General features: G+C 45.3%; 1 protein-coding gene across 11 annotated transcripts in view; it reads left to right on the top strand.

Moving 5' to 3' along the window:
* Positions 1–23,734, top strand: part of BANP (BTG3 associated nuclear protein) — a 125,443-nt gene that overhangs the window by 79,091 nt on the left and 22,618 nt on the right. For 7 of the 11 annotated variants that reach the window (XM_063109291.1, XM_063109298.1, XM_063109293.1 and 4 more), the window contains 3 exons: positions 1,474–1,604; positions 3,761–3,832; positions 6,817–6,855. In XM_063109291.1, coding sequence (XP_062965361.1) covers positions 1,474–1,604; positions 3,761–3,832; positions 6,817–6,855 — 242 coding nt within the window. The remainder of the gene's footprint in view (positions 1–1,473; positions 1,605–3,760; positions 3,833–6,816; positions 6,856–23,734) is intronic. The other 4 variants (XM_063109299.1, XM_063109294.1, XM_063109297.1 and 1 more) reach the window with 1 other exon arrangement.

Genomic DNA, 23,734 nt, shown 5'->3' with positions numbered 1-23,734 from the left:
TTGTATTGAGCTGCTTGATGAGATGGTAATTTTGCTAATCCAAATCTAGGTCTGGAAACCATTTATTTACATCATACCCACACATTGTATCTTTTGTGGGTTTTTTTTTTTTTTTTTTTTTTCTTTTTTTTAGAACCCTGGGGATTGTCCTTCTTAGTTATATGTTTGAGCTATTTGAGAACTGTCAAAATCAGTTGATTTTTATTCCCATTGGAGCAGAAATGACTAGCACGTCTGATTAGTTGTGCAGTTACTAGCTAGCAGAGTGGCCTTTGAATGTTTTGTTCATGTGCCCTCTTCAATGAAATTTGAAAAGTATGTTCTTTCCTCATATTTTCAAGTTGATATTTTAAAAAGTTGACAACTAAACTTTTAAAATATAGTTTGAGTAACTGAAAAGGATGTAATTTCCAGCATATTTCAGGTATTAACAGTTTATTACTATTTTATTACTTTTAAAAATGTATTCAGTGGAATCTGTATTCCATGGCAATTTGATACCTCCTGTTAGCTGTTAGAAAAATCCATGAAGAGCTTTTCTTTAACAATCAGAAATTTTATATCTTTCATTTTCTCCTTCCATGTATATGAACATTCTAATTCTCTCACAGAATTTCATCTTAATTCAATATATTTTGATGCTCAATAGTTTTTATTGAACAATTATCATAGTTCTCAGCAACAAGAAATTTAAAATATTCTTTTCTGAAGAGTTGAAGAAAATTCTGATTGAGATATAATTACAGGTTGAATATCCGTAATCCAAAAATCTGAAATCTGAAATGCTCCAAAATCTGACATTTTGTGAGTGCCCATGTGACACTCAAAGGAAGTGCTCATTGGAGCTTTTCAGATTTTGGATTTTTAGATTAGGGACGCTTATCCAGGTAAATATAATGCAGATATTCCAAAATCTGAAATCTGAAACACTTCTGGCCCCACGAATTTTGGATAAGAGATACTCAACTTGTACAATTACAGTTAATACACAGTAAAGAAAAATAAATATATCTCATTTTGATTAAGCATAGAAAGTAAAAATTTTTTGAGATGTGTCTTTAACTGAGTGGATAGAACTTTTTCCCTAGTTAGCTTAATTATCCATGTGCAGATATTACTTACTGCTCACCTGAAACATGGTTTAACATCAATTTTAGTCCTGTTTTTCATGTTTGCAGATACATGCTGCGGGACTTCATTCATTTAAATAAGACAATGGGAATAGAAGGAGTTTTGTTACAATGACTCAATTCTTTAAACCCTTCTGGTTTCTATGTCAGAAATCTGGGTTACCTAAAACAATATGATCTCTACAGAAAAATGGCGACACGTGGATGTGAGTCTAGGAAGGACTCAATTCTTTTGATCTTCTGTGGGAGTGGAGGGTGGGGCAAGAGGAAGCCCTGAGATACTGTGCATTGTTCTGTCCTCTGGGCTGACCCCTGATGCTCACACCCTGCATCCACCCCACAGAGACTATGACGGGCACCCCGCCTCCTGCCACCGAGCTTCAGCAGCCGCAGCCACAGGCCTTGCACTACGCCCTGGCCAACGCCCAGCAAGTGCAGATCCACCAGATTGGAGAGGACGGGCAGGTCCAAGTAGTATGTACCCTTCTCATTAATGGGTAGATACCTGGGGGGGCTACACTTGGGGGGTGGACTGCCAGGGGGAAAGGGCTCAGCCAGCCTCACTCATTTCTGGAATACATGGATAGCTTGGGATGAAGTGAGAGTACTTCATGTAAGCAGAAGTAATTAGGTGATAAGCTTTTGCATTCCACAGATGAGGGCAGTTACCAAGTGGCCTTGCTGTTGAAGTGCACGAGGGTGGCTCATTGGTCCCCTGCTCATCCCTGTCCTGCAGAGAACCTTGGCCTCCCTACATGTGCACCTGGAGGCCACTTGACAGTCCCTGCTTCTGCCTCTCCTCCTGGGAAGCAGCATAAGTATTTCTCAGTTCAGAAACACAGGCATCTTTTCCTGAGGGAAGGAAAAGTGGTTTCCTTCTGGGATCAGTGGAAAGAGCTGGTGGCCTTGGTTTCCTTCAGAATTGTCCAAGCTGCACTAGTCTCTTATGGGCACCACCTTCGTGATGAGTCACTGTGCCCTGCCTTACCCCACCCCCATTGAGAGTTCTTTTATGCTGGGGGATATTGTGGCCTAAGCTGTGGTGGTGTGATGCCGTAGGCCAACTCCTGGGTGAAGGTCCTCTACACACATGGCTCCTGAGGCACGAGAGTAGGAGCTGGCAGAAAAGGAGGGAAGACTTTGCTGGGAACTTTGCTGGGGAGCTGGGAATTTTAAGTGACCACTGGGATCTTGTAGAAGTTTCTAGTTGCACCCAGCCTCCTTGGGGCCTTTGAAAATGGTGTACCATCATTGTACCCCACGTTGCCAGGGCTTCCTCCTGGAGGGAGGACACTCCTCTGCTGAGAAGGAAACACCATTTTCATCTCAGCGTGGCCTCAGCTGGTGCCGCACTCAGCACGCTGCCTGCAAAAGGAAGGCCTAGAAAATGCTGAACTGATACTTTTAGATAGTTTTCCTTCTTCTTCCAAAGGAGGTGAAACAGTTAGGAATGCAAATTTAATAAGCTTATTAAATTTGCTTAATAGACATTCACAAAGGCAGTTACTCTTAGCTTGTTAGTAAGAAAGTTCTTTGGAAGAATTCCAGAATAGATAGCTTTGTCATAGGGTTTACATAGAACATTCTACAGTAGTTTATTTTAAGATCCATTTTGACTAAGATAGAATTTTAAATAAGATGAGTATCATTTCATTTAACTAACTTAAGGTTTATAGGAATTATTTGTCTGCTTGTATCTATAAATGTGAATGTGTTTTAGTAGGATTCTTTGAGTTTTTGGAACCACATTTATTAGTTTTTACTTGAACTATTTAAATAGTTGTGTGAATGTTTCTTTGATTTAAAAAATTGCCTGTTCTCAATCTGGATGCACACGTCTCGTGTCCCTTCCACCCCAGTCACGCATTGCTCGTACCACCTTTCCAGCATTCCCAGGTAGCTGGAATACTCTCCCTGCTGTTTTCCACCAGGTTTCTAGTCCCTCTGAGTTGAAAGTATAATGAAAAAAAAAAGTTGTCATTCTAATACTCTATTTTCCCTCTTTTCTATATGTTATTCACATTCTTAAATTTACTTGTTTAGTAGTACTTAAAGATTTAACAGATTTTTCCTCCGACCAATTGCTTCTTTAATAATTACGATGAAATGCTCTGTATATCCCCCTTGTGCTCAGTTTAGCTTACTGCAGTTTCAGTTACCCATGGTCAACTGTGGTCTGAAAATCCAAATGGAAAATTATGGAAATAAACAATTTGTAAGTTTTAAATTGTGTGCCATTCTGAGTAGTGTGATATTGTCTCACAATGGCGCTGCTCCATCCTGCCTGGGACGTGAATCCTTGCTTTGTTGAGCATATCCACACTTTACATATTTATGGACGGAAAAAAACACAGTAGGGTTCAGTACTGTTTGTGGTGTCAGGTGCCCACTGGGGATTTTGAAATGTGTCCCCCATGGATAAGGGGGGACAACGGCGTACTAAAAATTTAATTTAAAGAGGTAATTTAGTAAGCTTAGACTATGCTCGTATTACATCGCCCTCTTCCAGATTTAGTGTCTTTATCTGAATTGTGAGCAGATGATCAAGAACAGACATTCTGGAAAGCATTTCTTGTTTCCTTTGGTTTTGGTTTTCTTCTGATGCTTCTTGATGTCTTTTCTTGCTGCGGATCCCACAGGGACACCTCCATATCGCCCAGGTGCCTCAAGGGGAGCAGGTGCAGATCACACAGGACAGCGAGGTGAGTTTGGTCGCCATGGTCACAGGTGTTGCTGTCGGCAGGCCCGTGCCATCACACTCCCTGGACTTTTATCTGCATCACATGAAACGATGACAGGAACTTCCACGTTGACTCCCACTCCTAGAGCTTGCATGCCAGGCCTGCCTGCTGCTGGATGCTGTGCTCCCCGTGAGTCAGCATGACCTCCTCTTGTCTGTTTTTCTTTGCAAAGACTTCATGTGCTGATGTTGCTGTTCCTGGCTATGGTTGGTGCTCTGAACAGCCTTCTCCTCCCGCCTGGGGAGCACCCCAGCATGGTGGGGGCACAGCGGGACTGTGCACACTGCCCTTGCCTTGCCAGCCTCAGCTGCCTCTTTGGCACCTGTGGGGTGGCAGGGAGTCTCATCAAGGAACATGTGCGAGTCCCAGGGGCTGTAGGTGGCTCTTGACACACCATTGCTCCTGCAATCGGCCATCTGAGCTGTCTCAAGTTCACGGGACCCAGGCTTCTTGTTCCTGGTGTCAGCACTTTGTCACTCCACTCTTCGTCAGTGTTAATCAATGACAAGGACAGAGTGCTGCAAGTCCTTTCCAATTGCACAAATCCTGTTACGTCCACGTGTGCCAGCTTTACAGCCACGGGACTGTGGGTGTCAGGCTCGGCCACACGCTCAGAAGTTTGAGGGGTTTGGTGTATAAAGGTCAGGTTGACAGTCTGAGTTGTTGGAAAATGACCTGCCAGTCCTGGTGCTCCTTTGTTTATATGCCTGGATTGACATTGTACGAGCCCCTCAGGGCAGGCCTATCTGCTGAAGAGATATCGTGGTCATTTCCTATAGCACAGGCCACATCAGTAGATGCAACGCACTTGGCTTCCCCGGGACTGTTGAGCAGTGCACATGTGTTGCTCTAAGAGATGTGGCATGTGCCCGTGTTCTCCTGCATCGTGTGCTCCACGGGACAAAGAGCGTGCCTGCTTCTAGGACGTGTAGATGGCACTGGCTTTGCATTTGACGGGCCTGAAGATGTGTTGCTACAGAGACCTCAGTTTTCCACACACTGAGTGCTGAAACAGATGCAGAACCACCAGTGACCAGAAGCTGTGAATTGTCAAGAGCCTTGCAGGGACTCTCTCAAGGGAAGCGTGTGACTAGTTTACTGGTGCATAGCCTTTCAGAGCTACTTTTTGGAATGTTTTCCTCATATTCTAATGGCAGCCTAGACCGCCTTCACTACATGGATATAATATTAGTCAGGAAGATGTTCGGCCCCCAGAATCGGGTGCTGGTTGAGGAGAGCAGGAGGCCTGCTCACTGACTGTGCGGAGGTCTTCCTAGGGCACCTGCTGCTGCCAGGCAGTGTGTGGGGTGCAGGCACCGTGGTGGAAACATGATCAAGGACTTATGGTGTACGTGATGGCCGTGCCTGAGACACTATGAGGACGGCCGAAGGGTGATGTGCACGCCACAATACCAGGGGCACGCACCTTCTAGGAGAGGGACTCGGGGTGTCAGTGGCTTGGCTTTCTTTTGGGCCTGGCAGGCTTTGTGCATCCAGCAGCTGACGAGGCATGTCCTGGAAAGGGAAAGCAGGAGCAGGGGGGCGTGGGGGGGGCGAGGGTACTGTTAAAGGACACAAGAGAATTAATACAAGGGAAAGAGAGGGCTGGTCATGTGAGTGGATCAGTTCATTCACTGGCATGATCAAGTTGCTAATAAATGTGCCGCCAGATGAGTGAAGGGAAGAAGGCACAGGAGTGTGGTCAGAACACGGGTGAGTGAAGGCAGCACAGATTGTAGCTGGAGAAGGACTGGGGGTACGTGGGCCCAGCTGAGGGCCAGGCTTTGTTCCGTGTAAAGCAGGAGCATGGGGTATCTGGGGACAGGACCATGCCTGGTCTGATGGCAACACAAGGAGTGTCATTTGTCATCTCCACATGGAGTGGACAGTAGAATGGTGAGGCCACCAGCCAGGCAGACACAGGTTTCGGCAGCACCTGACCATGCAGTGGCTATGGTGCAGGGGCTGGGAGGGCCAGATGCCTGGGGGGCTAGGAGGCCAGACTGACAGCTAGAGATGTCAGCCAAGGGTCTTCAATCCTCTAGAAGGCACATGCATTTAATCAGAATTCTTAATTTGCTTGTCATCATCTGAAACAAAGGAAAATTGATAAAACAGTAAAAGAAAAAAAATCAATACATTTGCTTTTTTATTACTTATGCTAATAAAACTTTAGATTACTTTTTGAATTTCAATTTCACTATCAGTTTTGCCCATTTTTTTCAGTTTTCAAAACTGGATCCAGCTTGTATATGCAATCCAGTATTTTTTGTTTCCATTAGGAATTGAATGTAATAAATTAGAAGAAATTGCTGATAGTATTAATGATTACTTTGTGATAAGTTACAATATGCAATCAGTCTTCTTATCACAATAGATCCTTACCTTGTTCATTTAAAATTAAGTCATTATTTTGTTAACATGAGGATATCTGCAGTAAGACATTTAGCAGAGTCTGCCAGACTTAAAACAATTCTTTTTTACAATAGCCAAAAACTAGTTTCCTCCTGGTGAGATGTGAGTAGGTCTGTGGTTGGGTTAACTACACTGATCTGTCCACGTCCTGGTTGTACTGATGCAGTTGAGCTCTGTAAGATGTCCCCAGTGGGGGAGCTAGGCCATAAGTACATGGGACCTCTCTGTACACTCTCCATAGTTCTTAAGTCTAAAATTCTTTCAAAGTAAAAAACAAACAAAAAATTTCATTTGGGGGATGGGTACGATGTTTTTCTGAGTCATTTTGTTTGTTTGTTTTCACAAGAAAACAATAGTCTCCAGAATCTGAGCTGAAATATTTTGTTTTGGAGTTATTACTGTTATAAGGGGTCGAATTTTTATAAAATTAGTGGTTTTCTAGTTATTCCCAAATGGCATGGGGAAGTTCTTGCCTCGGTGTTGGAGTTGCTTTTGTTTTTGATAGTCTCCTGTTTTTCATCATTTTGCAGGGTAATCTACAGATACATCACGTTGGACAGGACGGGCAGGTAAGGACTCACCTGTTCTCCCTTCCTGCCAACTTGTGGTGACCTGCCACTGGACCGCCTGGCCTTCTCCCACCTATGAGACATTGCACTGCCCAGGTGGTGGTGGCTCTTAGGGTGGTGGCTGGGGGCGAGAGGGCCAGGCAGAGTCTGCCCCAGGGGAAGATGGGTTGTGCTCACAGTGGGGGTGCAGATGCCTGAGAGGATGTGGGGGCAGCTTGGCGGCTGCACTTTCTTCTGTGTGGGCTTTCACAGTAGCTTTTGCCTTCTAGAGGAAACTGCCCCCAAGTTTACCATCATTTTCTGTACATTTACATGAATGTACCGATGGCACATTTACACAGATAGCTGTGAAGTAGAATAAGATAGGTTTTGTTCTTGTCTATTGTTGTCAAATGCAAACCACTTGTCTTTTTTCTAATCTGAGGCAAAAGGAGTAACTATTCGTTGAGCAGACCTGGTACAAATTGTGTTGACAAAGCAGGGTGTTCCCATGAGAGGACCCTAGGGATGGGCTTGCTGTCCAGGATCGTGTGAAATTGCTGGTGGGGTTTTTTGTTGTTTTTTTTTAAGAAGATGACCAGTAAGGGGATCTTAACCCTTGACTTGGTGTTGTCAGCACCACGTTCTCTGAAGTGAGCGAACCGGCCATCCCTATATAGGGATTGGAACCCATGGCCTTGGTATTATCAGCACCACACTCTCCCGAGTGAGCCACAGGCCGGCCCACTGGTGGGTTTTTTTGAGGACAGCTCTATTAAGGAGGCTGTTGTCACCTCTGAATTATTACTAAAAAGAGTCCAGATGATGCTCCTTTTCTATAAAATGCAACTTATGAAATTGGTAGTAAGAACCACAGAAACAGAGCTCACTTCTTATCAAGATAATAACACTCATTAGTTTTTAAAATATGGTGCCCACTCTCGTCGAAAAACTTGTGTGCGTTCCCTTTGTCACTGGCCAAGGCCCTGCCAATGTCTGCCCTGACAGAGCCTGGGGCACCGCAGGGACAAAGACATCTACAGAATCAGGAAGAGGAAGGGGCAGATATACCCTTTGGGTTTCTTTTTACCCCTCCAAGATGCCTTGGGAGAAGGGCTGCAGATCCTAAAGAATTTGTTGTTAATTGGAGTTTATTAGTTTGAAAGTTTCATCTTAAAAAGATACATAAGGTTTTGATCAACTTGTCCTGCAGCAGTATTGGTATATAAATGTAAAATAGCTGCTTTGGAAAAGAGCCAAAGCAATGCAAAATTGGAAAAAAAAAAAAAAATTCCACAGGTGTTTCTTCTGAGTTCGTGCTGTCTTGGGATAAGGTTGTGATCAAACTCAACAGAGGTCGACTCTCCTCACCTTCCTTCTGCCTGCTTCTCACAGTCAGCGAGAGTAGCAAGGGATGGGCCTCTTAGCTCGTAGTATATATCTTTGTCTTTGACAATTTAGTGGTATATGTTTATACTGGTAGTGAAATTTGATCATAGTTAAAATGCTGCCATACTTTAATCATAAGAAAAGTAAGTATGTCACCTTTGATATTCCCTTTGTTTCTCTGTCTGTTCCTGGATAAAATTCTACTTGGAATTTTAAAAATATAATCCTGTTTTTATACTATATTAGTTTAATGCTTACATTTATGATTGTAGATGAAACTATCCCAACTATCATGAGGGCAGAGATTCCAGCTTTTGTGAATAGGCACGGCAGGTGCATGATTTCCAGACAGCTTTGAATTCAGGGACTCTGGGGGCTTACATTGGAAGGGTCACTGTCAAATTCTCTAGGAAAACTTCCTTCTAATGTCTCTCTTCTTCCCACTCCCTGCACCCACCTAGGAGCCAGGCCGCCGCGGGACTCGGGGCTCACTCTTGTCTCTTCCGGTGCTTCTTCCTTCATGCTCCCACTGGCACTTTTTCTAAGCAGCCACACTGCAAAATAAGTGCCGTACTGGTCACTTTTATATTAAATGAATGATATTTATAAGTCATTTGATTGTTTTTTTCCTATAAAATCTCATACTTTCTTCCCCCCTCCTGATTCCCATCATCGGTAGTATTTGTGGGACCTCAAATCTAAGATACAGTCTGATGATGACCAGTACTAACCCTGATGGTAACTGGTGGAATTCTAATATCTGGCACCTTTTTTTTTTTTTTAAAGGAAACTCTGCTTTCCTGTTTAAATAAACAGTATGCATTCATATGAAGCTGCCTTTTTCTGGTAAATCTACTTAGCTAATCCTTTTTGTTTTCCACTTGTGGAAATCCTGTTTTTGTTTTATCATTTGGCAAGTTACTCGTATGACGTTACCCTGCCTGTAATGGTTTTGTTTTCCCATCAGACCAGATGTTTGTGAATAGGACACTTCAAAAGGCACAAAACACCTCACTCACCTCAGTGTCTCTGGCAGGGCTGACTCAGAAGCATGGTCCCAAGCTGGGGAATAGGTGGCCCCATTCTCTCTCCACACCCCTGCCCTGATACCCACAGGAGGACAGTGCTCCTGGATGCGGGGCTCTTTCCCCTCCAGCCAGATGCAGTCTTGGAATCTTCCTCCAGGTAACGCTGCAGACAGCTGAGTTCCCTGTGCCAGAAGCCTCCGCCAGTCCTGGGGTCATTGTTGGGATTTGATTTACCAATGACTTGGCAATACAAGGCTCATTCCAGGTTGAAGGGGGAGGGGGGTAAATGTGTTAACCACCTCAACCCTGAGTAAAAGAACATTTTCCTGAATTGTAAAAACCTGTGAAGAAATTTATATTAGTGCTTATTTTGATTTCATAGATCCACTGACAGTTCCATCAGCTTAATATTAAATTCTTGTTCCATAGGTTTGTCATTTAAGAATGGTATATGGCAGCATAACCTGATTCCCATTGTCAGAAATATTTGTGGAACCTCCGCAAACTCAGAATCCTATAGAGCAGCTCAGCATCCTTCCGAGGCTGATGACTGAGGCCTGTCCCCTGTCCTGACCGCCTCGTCCTGATCCTGCAGTCAGGGCCGCTTCCCCTCCTGGTGTTGCGGCGTGGCTTGACTCCTGTCCCACTTCTGTGCTCCTCACTGCTGCTGCTGCCTGTACATAGTGGATTGTTTTCTCAGTCAGCATACAGTGTCTACATTTTGCCATGTGGACATGAGAGACAGGTGCTGCTGCTGAGGTGGTGGCATGGGGAGGCCAAGGCTGCAGGCAGCAGTGAGTAAGTTTCCAGGAGGGATCTGATTTCTTTGTGCTACGTTCTGCTGCCATGATAGTTAGGAGTTTATTATGCCACATTTACATAATCCTGTGATACGGTTCTGCCAGGGGGCCATCCTTTTTGAGTCATATATTATCTTCAAATTAAATATCAAGAGATCCTAGTTACATCCCATGGCTGTCACTTGCCATCTCAGTGACAAAAAGTAAAACAGCATGATTTGTGACAGCGTGGTAAGTTTCATGTCTACGTTTGTCTTGCCTATCTTCTTTGCTGAGAGGTGGCCATTTTTCATGTCCCTTGTGCCTCTCCATCTCTGTCAACCCAGACATCGACTCTTCCCGGAGGGCTCCCTTGTCCTCCTTCCCCACAGCTCCTGACACCCCATGTGTCCTTCTGGCTTCTCCTGGTGCTGGATCGTGGACCATGTGGGCATCACAGCTGTTTGTGGCCAGGGCCGCGAGTCTCCTTTGTGGCTCTGACTCTCTGTGGGTGCCCCTTTGACAAAGGCTGTTTGCCAACACGTTCTCTGCAGGTTAGAAGGACCTCTCTGATGAAGGTTCGCCTTGCCCCGTGATTCTGGTCAGGATTGCTCCAGGAAAGTGAGAGTGTAGATATGTTCCTCATCAGTTCCATTTCCTGGTGGTGACACCCGGGAGTGCTCAGGAGTTACAGAGCCAGTCTCTCAGAGCCTGAGAGATTTGGGTGGGAAACAGGGCCTGGAGAGCCCCCTGCCCTGAGGCCCCAGGATGGTACTAACACAAGGAGAGAGGCTGGAGTCTAGCAAGGTTGGAGCCACCTGCGGTGGGGGGCAGTATATCTCTGACCTGGCAGGTCTGCTCTGGGGGTCAGTGGGAGCATGGGCATGCCTTGTGGTTAGGGGCAGCAGTGTCCAGTGCATTTCAAACATGGGCAAGAAGGATCAGGAAAGATCGGCAGAGAATCAGAAGCTTTAGAAAGAGCCACTTGGGAAGAGGAGTTTCAGGAGCTAGTCGCGGTGAGCAGTGCCCACCCCTCCAGGTGTGTCATGTGCTCACGGCTTTCTCTCAGCCCTTCATCCCCTTGTGGTCTGTGCCCTTTGCCAGTCGACCGGCTGTGACAACAAATTCCTGCTCCGAGGTTATATCTGTCTTTACTGTTCATTTTGCCTTCCACGTATGTGTTGTGATATCCCAGTATTCAGCATCACTGGTTGGAAGAGGGAAAAGGAGGTGAAGGGATTTCCCAGAACACTGAATTGTTAACTGCAACCAAGTCTTTTCTAAAAGTTATTTTGAACCACTTTGGCTGGTTTCTAAAAGTTGTGTGCTATCTTGCCTCCTGAATCAGAAATCTTCACATGAGAACATAGGTTCTGACTTCATAAAGCAAGTCTCATTATGCATTCAGACACAATGCAGTTAGTGTCCCTTCCCTCTCTGCTTTTGGCCATTTGCATCTTCTTTTAGTGATTATTCCTCATTCTTCATCTAAACTGTTGTTCTGGGGGAAGCCATATGGCCAAATTTGTTGGAGTTGAATTTAAAGTGCAGTTACTTGATCTGGTTGTGGGCTCCGGGCGAGGGCAGCTCCTTAGAGGTAGTAGGCACATGGACCTGGGCCTGACCTTCAGGTGCTCAGATATGCACGTGCCTTTGTTCCAGATGGCTCTTGTTGTTGAAAGTCCAACTCTGGAAAATTGGCACTTTATTAAACCGATTGTGCACATTTCCTTTATCCCCAGCCTAACCCCAGGTCCTGGGAGTATGGGTGATCTCTCCCACACCACTGCATGTTCCTCTGCAGTGTTTCCTTCGTTGCTCAATGGGTATTTTAAAATTAATCATTTGCTCTCCTGTGAGTGAAGGTCAAAAGGATAACATGACATAAACGTGGAATAGTTTGGGTGGGGGTGGTTAACTTAAGGAATTGCAGAATCTGCTGGAGTAGAGGAGAGGTTTTGTGCAGTCAGGCAGATCGGGGTCTAGGAATCGCAGAGAAGACTCTGAAGTTAGCGAGGATAGTGATCCAATGTGATAGTGACTTACAGAATGAGAGTTGTACATCTGGAGAAACTGCCTTTCTTGTTTAAAGTGATTTCAGTTTTCAGAGTTAGTGTTAGTTGTAACAGAATTTTTAATTTGACATGGGTTTTCAGAAGATTCTGGAAAATAAAAACAAAAAGCTGTCCAAAATTAAGAGCTGTAGGGATTGAAGTTTGCAGTGAGGTGGATGATGTTATTTTGGGGTACATTTTAGATGATAAGTGTTGGCCTTTTTATGAGGTTACGGGGAACGTTTGCATGAGGCGGTAGACCAGTTGGCCACTGCAGAGAGACGCGCAGTGGCCACACCTGTCCTTGGAACTTCACCCAGGGAAGGCCTGGGTTCTGTGTTGTGTCAGCATCACTCCTTTGGCTCTTTCTCCCTGTGGGGCTGTGAACAGTTGGAGCACTCTGCTCCTGAGCAGCGCTGTGTGGTCCTGGCAGGCTCCCGCACAGAGGTTGGTTTGCATCCTACAGTGGTTGCCAATGTGCTGTGGGATGACGAGCATGCCTGTGTGTTGCATGTGCTGGGACTGCATCGGCATCCACACAGCTGCAGCAGAAGATGGGCTACACTCTGCCCCCCCGGATCTCTCCCTCTCGCTCGCTCAGGTGTACACATGCAGTTGAAACAGCTTCACAAAGCAGTGTTTACCCTTACTGCATGCTAACTGCTTTACTGTTTTTCATTCTGTTTTCTGTTCTGCTTTCCTGTTTCTTTTCTTCTTATCTCTTTTGAACACTGGTTGTGACACATCACATTGATTTTGTGACACAGTTTAAAAAATACTAGAATAGATGACTGCTAATGTCTCTTTCTTAAGAGCTTGTAGTTTTGAGCTATTGTAATTAAGTAATTTTTGAAACATTTACAACTATGTGGAGTTTACACTGCAAATGTTAATACATTTTCCTTTGTATTTTGATAATTCCAGAGATAATGGTTCTTGAATTATATTCGGAAGCTTTTTAAAAAATCACATTGAAATTTAAAAGAAATTATAAACACATTAGTTAAAAATTCTTTTTTTAGCAGACTTCTCAGGGCTTTTCATAGGATTATGTATGCCACTGAAGCATTAAAATGAAATTCCACTGAGAACTCTCGAGTCAGGTGCCACGTTAAGTTGCTGTCCCTGTTTCTGGTATTGGTTGGCCTTTTGTTGGTCATGTTGATGATGGTGGGGCTGAAGATGACCCCGTGTGCATGAGAGGCAAGTGAATGTACCTGGTCTGCAGAGCTTCTGGACAATTCTATTCATGTGCAAGTCTTTCTTGCAGGGGAGTTCTGGGGAGAAAAGCAGCCCTGTCCAAGTGTGCATCAGTCGTAGCTGGTGTGTACCAGAGGCCTTGATGGGAGCAGCCCTAGCAATGTCAGCAGCAGCTGGAAGGGCCCTTCTTGGTGGAGCCTCTGCAGCTTCTTTCAGATCTTTAATGACGCACTTTAATGATGCACTTATTCCTCAGAGAAAGTTAGGGCTGCAGATTGCCCCTCTGCTCCCATATAGGCCCCGGGATGCCAGGCACTCAAAGCCAGGAGCAGGGACAACCTGTGAGTAAAGGGGTAGCATCTGCCCCAGCCACATGGTACCTGCCCTCTGTTGGGCAGCCTCTTGAAACACAGATGAGGCCCAACTTGTGGGTGGTACATCTTTTAAGAGAGAACTAGGTGGCGGGTGGAGAGTTGTAACTGGGATCTAAACCTCTGAGCTGCCGCTCTGTTGGTGTGTCATTTTGGGCACACGATTTCACTTTTTTGTGCCTTGGTTTCCTCTTGCTGTGAGGTGGGGACAGCAGTAGCACCTGCTCCAGGAAGTTGTGGCTTCACCGAGAGCAGGAGGCCTGCCTGGTGCGCATCCAGGCTCTGGGTAGCGCTTGGTGGGCCATCTACACAGCCATCTGTCAGGGAGGATCAACGTATTTTGCTTATACCCATTGGTGCAAATCCTCAGAAGCTGACCCCACAGGCACCGACACTCACCTGATGAATAGACAGTAGCCAGCTGTGGTCTGGAGAAAGAAGGTTTTACTCCATGCTTAAAGTAACATCTGCTCCATTCTTGATTGATGTCACCAGACCACAGCCTTTAGTGTTTCTTGATGCAGAGGCTTTTCCTTTAGTTTTATCTTTTGTGTGTGTGTGATTTTGAGAGATATTATTTAAAAAGCTATGTACTGGGCCAGCCCATGGCTCACTTGGGACAGTGTGGTGCTGATAACACCAAAGCCACTGGTTCGGATCCCTATATAGGGATGGCTCGTTGGCTCACTTGGGAGAGCGTGGTGCTGACAACATCAAGTCAAGGGTTAAAATCCCCTTGCCAGTCGTCTTTTGAAAAATAAAAATAAAAATAAATAAAAGGCTATATACTTAAAGCATTTGTTAATTAATTTGGAAATATTCCATTTCATATTAAAGTTACCACCATGACTTAACCTTTTAAAGAAAGCAGATCATCTGAGCCTAATCACTGCAAAGCAATTTAAATTACAAATTTAGCTTTATGAAGTGAATTAAAATTATTTGTCAAGGAAATACCAAACACAATGTGACTGTGTCTTAGTACTCTTGGGGACTGAGAATGAGAGAGATCTTGGCTGGCAGGAGCCGCTGTTTGTGCTGTTGAAAGTCCCACATTGCAGCTGCCGGTGCTGCATGGGCTTGCTTGGCGTGTAGCTTGTGCAGGACACTGAATGGGAAGCTGAGGATGCTTGTCCTTGTTGCCTGGGGAAATATCCATTAAGCAGGATCGGTCTCAGTCAAGGCAGCCTTTCCATGCAATTCACTGAGTGAGTCCTGTTCCTTCCCTGAACTAGGAAGTCAAATTTGGTGGCACATAAATAAAACATTGTCTTCCGGGCACTGTAGGTTGGCTGAAAAGGCGAAGGCTTGCAGTACAGTTGGGGCTCACTTGTGTGTCCTCAGCCTCCCCTTCATACACAGAAAACACTATAAAGTGATGGGCATTTTAACCTTGGCAAAACATTTTAAAAACTTTTGAATTAATAATACACAGAATTTGGCTTGATTTTTGTGCATTAATAATGATGCAGTTAAACATATGTTTTGGAAGCTACCCTCGAATTCTAATAAATTGTGCCTTGTGTTTCTATAATGTAGTGTCCTTTTACTGCAAGTTCCTTCTTCTAGCGTGGTCCATACCTTCTAGACATAAATCACTTAACCACGTATGTTCACTGTCCCAGCATCCCCTTTCCTGCCGGACTGTGCCAGCCTAGTGATTCCTTGCTCTCTGAGCACTGGTGGCCTATGGAGGAGGGTGAGGGGATACTGGCCACTGGATTCCAGGAAAAAGACAGTGTTCTTACAGATGAGAGGAAGCATTTGTTTTCTACGATTGTTGCTGTTCCCATGAGTAAATATTGCAGGAGGCAGAAAAGCTGTGGGTGCACTGATGGTGGCAGCTGTGTTTCCAGTTTCATAGGCTGGCAAGCCTGTGTATGTTACTTCACAACGAAGCTATCCCCTGGGATAATTGGACCAGAGGATCCCTGAGACCCCTTTTGACTTTAAGATTTGAATTTGAGCCTCAGAAGTGGGGTTGCACAAACTGTCCCCCACAAAATACAACCAAGCAGCATCTTCACTTTGGACTCAGGGGACCTGCACGCTTGGTAGATGAACTCAAAGAAGGAACTTTGTTGTGGGTGCAGGTTCTGTTTGGCACCTGGCTGTCCTGGGTCTGATGCTTGACCTTGGGGTTATACTAAAGAAGGAACTTTGTGTGCCTGATCCTCTCAGACCCTGCAATAGGCCAGCAGAGCTTGTTTGGGGGAGGAGGGGAAAACCGGACATGCACTCCCCTCAGAGGAACATTGGGGAGACCCCAGAGATGGGGTTGCGCACGACCCCACTCTGCCGTGGAGACGAGGAGGCAGTGGCAGAGCCGTCTGCAGAAGAGCCAGCACCTGGCCTGGGGCACACACTGGCCGAGCACCACACATGCCTGTGTTCCCTCAGCCCCTGCTGGAGTGCGAAGATAAATGCCCTGTGGGTGAGAGTCAGGAGTTGGCCATAGGACATCATCCTTGTTGTTTAAATCCAAACTCTTCTTGAAAAATGTGCTGGGTAGCTTTTAAAGTTAAATTTAATATATGTACCACTTTTCAGACGTGTACTTCTCGATGGTTGCATTTTGAGTTGCCAGTGAAACAAAGTGGTTTGTCTTCATTTAGTTACATAAGTGGGAATGAAGTGCCAGAGGGTTCAGTTCCAAACTCACCTGGATCAGGACTGGTCACAAGCGAGTTGTGGTCCAGTCGTGTGAAAGCATCAGCAATGTGGAGGTACATGCCTCACACGCCCTGCTGGCAGGGCAGACATCATGAAACTCCATCAGAACTTGAATGCACAAGGACATTTCCCAGTGTAAAACAGGTTCATGATCACATTGCTTCAGCTGTCTCTTACCTTGTGACAAACTGCCCTAAAACATAGTGGCCTAAAATGACACCCATTTATTATCTTTCATGACTCTGGGCTTATTGGACATGGCAGGCGGTTCTTCTGCATGTGCTGTTGCCTGAGCAGCGGTCATCTGGAGGCTCTGCCGGGCTGCCCTGTCCAAGGTGGCTCGCCCACGGGGCTGGCACACAGCTAGGGCTGCACAGCCTCTCCGTGTGGTGTGGGCCTCACAGCACGGCCGCAGGGTTCCAAGAGGGGAACCTGTTCCCCATTGCTTGAGAACTGAGGCTGCAGAGCTCTGCAAATCTCCGTGGAAACTGTTTTTCTTAAGGGGTGGAGCAGAATACCCATGCCAAAATCTTGAGTCGGGGAGGCTGAAGTATGGGGCTGCCTGCAAGGGGGAATATGGCATCTCTCAGGATCCATCCCTGCCTAGCGTGTGTAGACTCTGAACTCCTTGAAGGCAGGCCCCATGCCCAGCACGCAGGAAGTATGTCCTGCGTGGAGTCCGTGTCTCACATGTGCCTTCTCAGTGCCTGGTGCACAGTAGGCATGCGTGAAGTTTGGTGATTCTAAGGCGATGTGCCGTGCAGTTAAGAGTACCAGTATATTTCCAGGTAGACACTAATTTATGAATCACACGTCTCAGATTCAGAAAATAACTTTCCATGTTGAAGCCAACAGGTTGGGGGTTTAGTCTGTCAGCTCCAATGTCATGATCTCAGGAAGACAGCAGCCCACACTTCTGGCATAAAAATCCACATCTAGAAATTAAAGATATTACTTGACTTATTAACTGTGCTTTGTTGGGGGCAGTTTGGCTGATAAATGCATTGTTAAATAATTATTGAACTGTTAAAACAGCCTTAAAATTTTTCTTTTCTACTTTTAAAAATCTGGATTTTAAAACCCAGATTTATATAATTTCTGAGGTATCTCTTGTATTCTGTTCATCTCATTTCTTTGGGGTATTTGAGAGAATAAAGCAAAGACCTAGACATTTACTCAAGTGACTCCAGAAGCGGCATGTGTTTGGATAACTGGCAGCTGCTCCTGCTGACCTTATGTGCCGCTTGAGGCATCATCCCCACATCTCCTCTCTGCTCACTGGGTGCTTCCACAGCCAGGGTTTTTGTTGATACCAAGTAGTTACTAAAGAAAATTAAAACAAAACCAAGAAGAATACATCAGGGGAAACTTCACACTCAAATGTAATGTATCAGAGTTCCACTTCATATGCAGATTATCTTTAGAAAGCTAAATTATGCCTTCCAAAGCATTGTGAGGAGCTAGCTCTTTGCCTTCATTAACTCAGTCATCCCTTTCTATAGGTGGAGACTTGCTTTTTCCTATATGTTAACCTCTCCTGTGGCATTTCTCTTGAGGAAATGAGATAAGTTCAGGAACTAGACACTAATTTTTTACAGATGAGATCAGTAGACGGTGGCTTTCCCAGGATTATACAGGGAGTTAAAGTCGGGTAGATCCAGAACCCAATTCTCATGACTCCTGAACACTGGCTCCAATTCTCCAGAACACCATCATCATCACCACTACTACCACTACGAACCCAAACACCACTACCACCACAACCAAAAACAGCACAACTACCATGTCCCTTATCCTCACCACCACCCTTATAATCACCACCGTCATCCTCACCTCTATAAACAACACAACTGCCCCCAGCAACACAAACACCAACACAACCCCCACCACTACCACCACCATCACCACCAACACAACCACCACCACCAACAACAACACAACCACCATGCCCCTTATCCTCACCACCACCCTTACAATCATCACCATCATCCTCACCACCAGTAATAACACAACCACTTTCCCCACTGTCTCCACCCACCAGCGTCACCCTTGCCACCACATCCACTCTCATAACCACCAAACAACACAACCACTCCCAGCACTCCCACTGCCACCACCACCAGGAGGGCGGGTGAATTTTCAATCACAAGCTGTGTTCTAATCTGCCTCTCCTTCTGCCCTCTCAACCTCTATCTGCTTGGACTGAACAACACTGCTTCCTTTGCCCAGCTCATGGGAGTTTTTGTGGACAGTAAGGTCACTTCGGATATGAAAATGTGTAAGAAGAGGCAGGGTGCATTAGGGGGCTCTGTTTCTTGCTGTGCCATGTGCGCATCGAGAAGCTACGGGAGCTGGTGCACACAGAGTGGTGCTTACTGCTGCTTCCTCACCAAGGCTTCATGTAGAATACGGACCCCGCAGGCCCGGGTTCAGTAAATTTTAAACATTGACTTTGTTCCAAACTGTTGCCAGATGATATTGTGTCTATTGAAATGTTCAAATCTGGCTCAATTATTTCTCTTTATTTGGAGGATTTCCAGCCACATGGGAAATCTTTAAAGACGTGAGGTTTAATCGTACAGCTTAGATTACGGATCATGAAATTATTTAGTGCTGTTTCAAGTAGATGTGTTTTGATACTGATAGTTTTTTTAAAAAAAACAGTTGTAGCTAATGGTATCTAAGATGTGTATGAAAAAAAGCTTATGTATGTTTTAGGCTAAACAATGTCAGGTCACTTGAAAACCTGGGAGATTTTTGTGTGTGTGTTCTGGGAAAACCATCTCTAATAATGCACACATACACACACGCAAATGAAAACCTATATGCACACGACACGTAGATGTTAAGCAATACAGAGACAAATCCATCAAATATTCTCATCGTATATTTGTGAAATAACTTTACCAACATTCTGCTAACAATAGCTCTGGCATTCTGTAGACTTTTAAATTTCTCTCAATGTCTTTGGCATTTGTGTCCCTGCTTATATTTCACTTAAGAGTAAGTTCCAGAAGCTTTGAGAACCTTTTCCATGAAACCAGACCTAAACTCAGCTGTGAAAAAGATTAGAAAAGATGGGAAATGTCCAGCATTTTATATGTAAGCTTTTTTTGGCGAGGGTGAGGAGAAGGGGTTTATGTGTGGGCAGTGGTGTCTATCTTCAGCAGAACAGTGGTCTCTTCTGTCTCCAGGAGGCTTTAGGCCTCTTTGAATGGTTTTTCACATAAGCGAGTCCTCTTAACTTCACAGATAGCCGCACTGTGTCACTGCACTTGTAACAAAAATGGCTCCTTTAGGAAAATGTGTTCCTACATGGCATGCCAAAACAAACTAATCTTGGAGACCCTAGGTAGCTCAGGAATTAATCCCATATGGAAAAGCCTTCCTTACCAGAAATGGTGGAAAATATAATTTAAGCCCTAAAAGGTCAGAAGCGGAGTGAGTTTGGTGTTGGCTATTTCCAAAAATCATTCTAGAAAAGTCAGAAAACCATCTGTACCATTTCTGCCGCCTGGTTATGGAAGTTTGGCCCTGCAGGCCCAGTCCTGGGCTGAGCGAGACTTCAGGGACCGCCCTGGACAGTATGGGGTGGCTGTGGCATCTCCTGCTGCAGGCTCTGAGTCTTCAGGGATCTTTCTGGTCCCCCAGAAGAGGCTTGTTATGTGAAGCAAAATCGACTGTATGCAAAGTGGATACAGAATACTCAAAAACTTACTGTTCTGTAGCTTCTTGGTCTGTTTTTTCGAGCAGCAAGGAAAGTAGTTTCAGGCTTGTGATGATTCAGTAAAATAGGCGTGCTGTTTTAGGGCTATCATTTTTGTCCCTGTTGAATTTCTTGGTACACTGTCCCTGTAGCTGTAACATAGAAGAATTTTTCAGGTCAGGAAAAGCTGGACAAAGTTTTTGGCTGGGAAGGATATTATAATTTTTATTTTTTTTAGAGAGAACTTAGATGAAATGATCACTTAAACTTATATTTTCAGTATTTTGGTTGGTTGAAAAAATGTTGTCTTTGAAGGGGCTCATTGTCAGCTGAAGTAGCTTTATAATAAAGGTGATGACTTCATGTTGGTCACGACGCCCTCTGTTCCTTTGGTTTAGTCCCATACCAAACCCTTGTGACTCCAGACAGTCAAGTTAGGGGTAGCATCATTCTCAAATATGCATTTGAACGGTAAAGTCAGAGAGTTAATGGTAAACACAGATTTTTTTCATTTGTACTCCTCACAACATCCACGGTGGCATCTGCGGTACCTTGTTGTTACTTAATGGTTATTTGTTGAGTGAATGACTAGTGATCATTCCAGATTGTTCTCAGTTGATGGTGAGATACACAAATGGAAGACATTTGGAAGCTCTCTTCCAAGTTTAAGCTGCATAAAAATGTGGCATGTATTCACTAATTCTTTGATCAGAGTAAGAACCTGAAAATTTATAGAACACTCATTTAAAATCTCTAACTCAGCTGAAAAATTGTGACTTCTGAGTAATTAAAATTTCATTTTAGTAGGATCTAAGTTTTAGAACTTTTTCTGCATGGTCCTTTGGGCTTTTCTGTACCATCTTTTAAATGTGTCTCTTTTTCTCGTTAGTCAGCCTGCTGCGTTGCGAGTGGGAGTGACTTCTCATGGCTGGTGTGGGCTAGTTTTGGTGAGATGGGCACCCCGAGCCTGCGCCTGGTGCTGGCCCCACGTGCCTATTGCTTTGGCAATTCAGTGCCAAGTAGCTAATCGATGTCGAGAGATTCTTTAGCCCCCAGAATTCCATTCTGGAAGGCTGTCAGAGTAGTGCTGATGCAAGGAGACCTGGTCCCCACTACTGCACCAGTAATGCAATTTCTGCATTTCTGGATTTTGGAGGAGTGCAGGTGGGTGGAAGGTGAGCTTTCTCGAGGGGGCACGCCCCTTGAAACTCCTGGGGTTATCGCCAGACACTTCATCTCTTCGTAGTCAAGGAAGTGAGAAGTGGAAAGTACCTGGTAGGCCTTGAATTCCTATTCTGCTCAGGCCCCAGCTTTCCCTTGTGTGAAATCTGGGTGCTCTGACTGGTTTGAGCCATGTAAAATTGGAAGGCTGTTCCCCACACCTTCCACTGTTTTGGTGTTTGGCTCTGGTTGTTGGGTTCCAGAAGGGCACTTGCTTTGCAGTGCTGAATGTCTGGCAGGGCCAAGTGGGGGAAATGCCAGGTGGTGCTGCAGCAGCGTGGCTGGGCCGGCACCAGCACGGCTGGTCGCCAGGGCCCAAGCGTCTGGGCTGGACTCTGGGCAGCGAGGATGCGCAGGGCATGAGGAGCTGCTGGCTGGACAGCACAGCTGCAAGCACAGCAGGTGGCATGGCTTGCATGGTCCACGCTCTGACGGGGAGACTGGGCTCTGTGTGGACCAGGGAGCCCATCAAAATCACACTAATCCTCCAACTATTGAATGACAGATGACCAAGGAGGAAAAAATGTCTCCAGTATAATATCGTTTCCCACTTTTTTTTTTTTTTTTAACTCACTTTGAGAGTGAACTGCAGGGTGACTGTTACACTCATTGTGTCTGTCCTCTAGAAACTGTAGATCAGTACTGATGGGGTGCCCAGTTAAAATGTGGAAGCTGATGCTGTCAGTGTGTTGAAATGACTAAAAGAGAACCTTATGTTTTTTAACTCACTGACCTTTGGGAACCTCTGAAGGACAGTGAGGACAAACGTCCCTTTCTTCCTCCAGTGTGAGCCTGTGATGTGCAGGGGTTTTCACACTGATAGGCCTAAGCAGTGTGGGCAGGACAGGACCATAGAGTGCTGAGGTCTGCATGCACCTTGTCAGTTAAGCTCTGTTCTGGAGCCCATAAGTGTCCAGACTCATGTTTAGAAATCAGCAAAATCCTTAGCAGAATCCAGTCCAAGCGCTAATATTACGACTTCTTACACAGTTCAAGAGCAGGGGTACATTTCTGATCAAATAATTCTGAGAGCTGGAAAGGTTCTGTGTTTCCTCTCCCACGGGCAATAACAGTGAACATTTGCAAATATTTGGTAAAAATCCCCTACCATCTTTCCTTACATTTGCTCTAAATATTTGCAGTCCAAAAATGAAATAGGTGTGACATGCCCCCTGGATTTGGAGAGAAAGCATAAGGTCCGAGACCATCAGGTACACATGTGTGTGTGTGTGTGCATGTGTGACTGAGAACACACTGAACTGATGGCTGCTCTGCTAACTGGCCCTGTACGGAGTAACGCATTGGGGGCAGGAGAGTAACCAAGGAGTTACCTTCACATGTGGACAGACACCACCAGTTATTTAAAAAATGTGGGCTGTCATTTCATGTTGACTCTCAAAGTAGATAAGCAAACAGAAAGCTTGAAAAGTGATCCCAGACGGACCTTCAATCCTGCCTCTCCATCTCGTCTGCCTTTGAGTGAGTGCTATCGCTTTCGACAAGAACGCTGTTCTTGTTTACCATTCCTGTGTCACCAGATATATGGGAACCCTCAGTGTGAGGGCATTCCCTAAACAGAGCCCCTGGTACTGAAGGCTAGCATGAGCTCTGAGGATGGCCTTCCAACTGGTGAAAGATGAAATCTGACAGATATAGATGATTCTGAGATAGAAACCTGTAGGAAGCCATGGTGTGGGCCCTCAGTCCAGGATTCCTCAGTCCGGCTCAGGAACGGTACATTACCTCACTGAGGGTGAGCAGGCATCAACAAAGCAGCATTCCCCTGAGCTCTCAAGAGCCACAGGCCCAGAGGTGGCCACAGCTCTGCCGGCCAGGGTCCCTGCAGCACTGAGCATGTGAGACAACCTCTGATTGCACACAGCCGGGGAATGGAGGGTCTGCTGAAACAGGAGGGAGAAAGCCTCCCTCCTTAAAAATCGGTCCTGACAACATAACCAGTTGGGAATCTTTCTGAGAGTGTTGTCCTTCTTTTGGGGGCTGCTCTGTTGGCACCTGAGTCAAGTTCCAAACAGCCCCAGAGCTGTGTAAAACACGCTGCTGGGGATGATTAACGATCAGCAGGTGTTCAGCCAAGAGTCCCGTCAGCAGAAGAGAAGTGATGCAACAGCCTCAAAGCTGTCTTCCCTTCTGACACAAGCTAACGCAGAAGGGATTTAGCTTAAATAATTTCCCTTGCGGTTTTAAAGGGAAGTTATTTTTAAAGTCAAATGAGGCTGTGAGAGTTCTTAGTGAGATGGTTTACCATGTCATCCTTCTCACCTGACAGTCACAAGCAATTGGCTCTGGCCACTTAGGCGGCCTGGTGGGATGGGGACAGCTGGAGGGGGCTAGGAACTGTACTAAAAGCCGTGTGATTACTGGCCTTGGGATCTTGGATAAATAAGTTAGCCTTTGGGACTCCATCTACCTGCTGGCAGAAATGGAGCTCATGATAAATAAGATGACATCTGTGCAGGTG

Source organism: Cynocephalus volans, chromosome 10, assembly GCF_027409185.1.
Source record: "Cynocephalus volans isolate mCynVol1 chromosome 10, mCynVol1.pri, whole genome shotgun sequence".
NCBI lineage: Eukaryota > Metazoa > Chordata > Mammalia > Dermoptera > Cynocephalidae > Cynocephalus > Cynocephalus volans.
The sequence above is the reverse complement of the archived record's forward strand: the minus strand, read 5'-3'. Positions and strand labels throughout refer to the sequence as shown.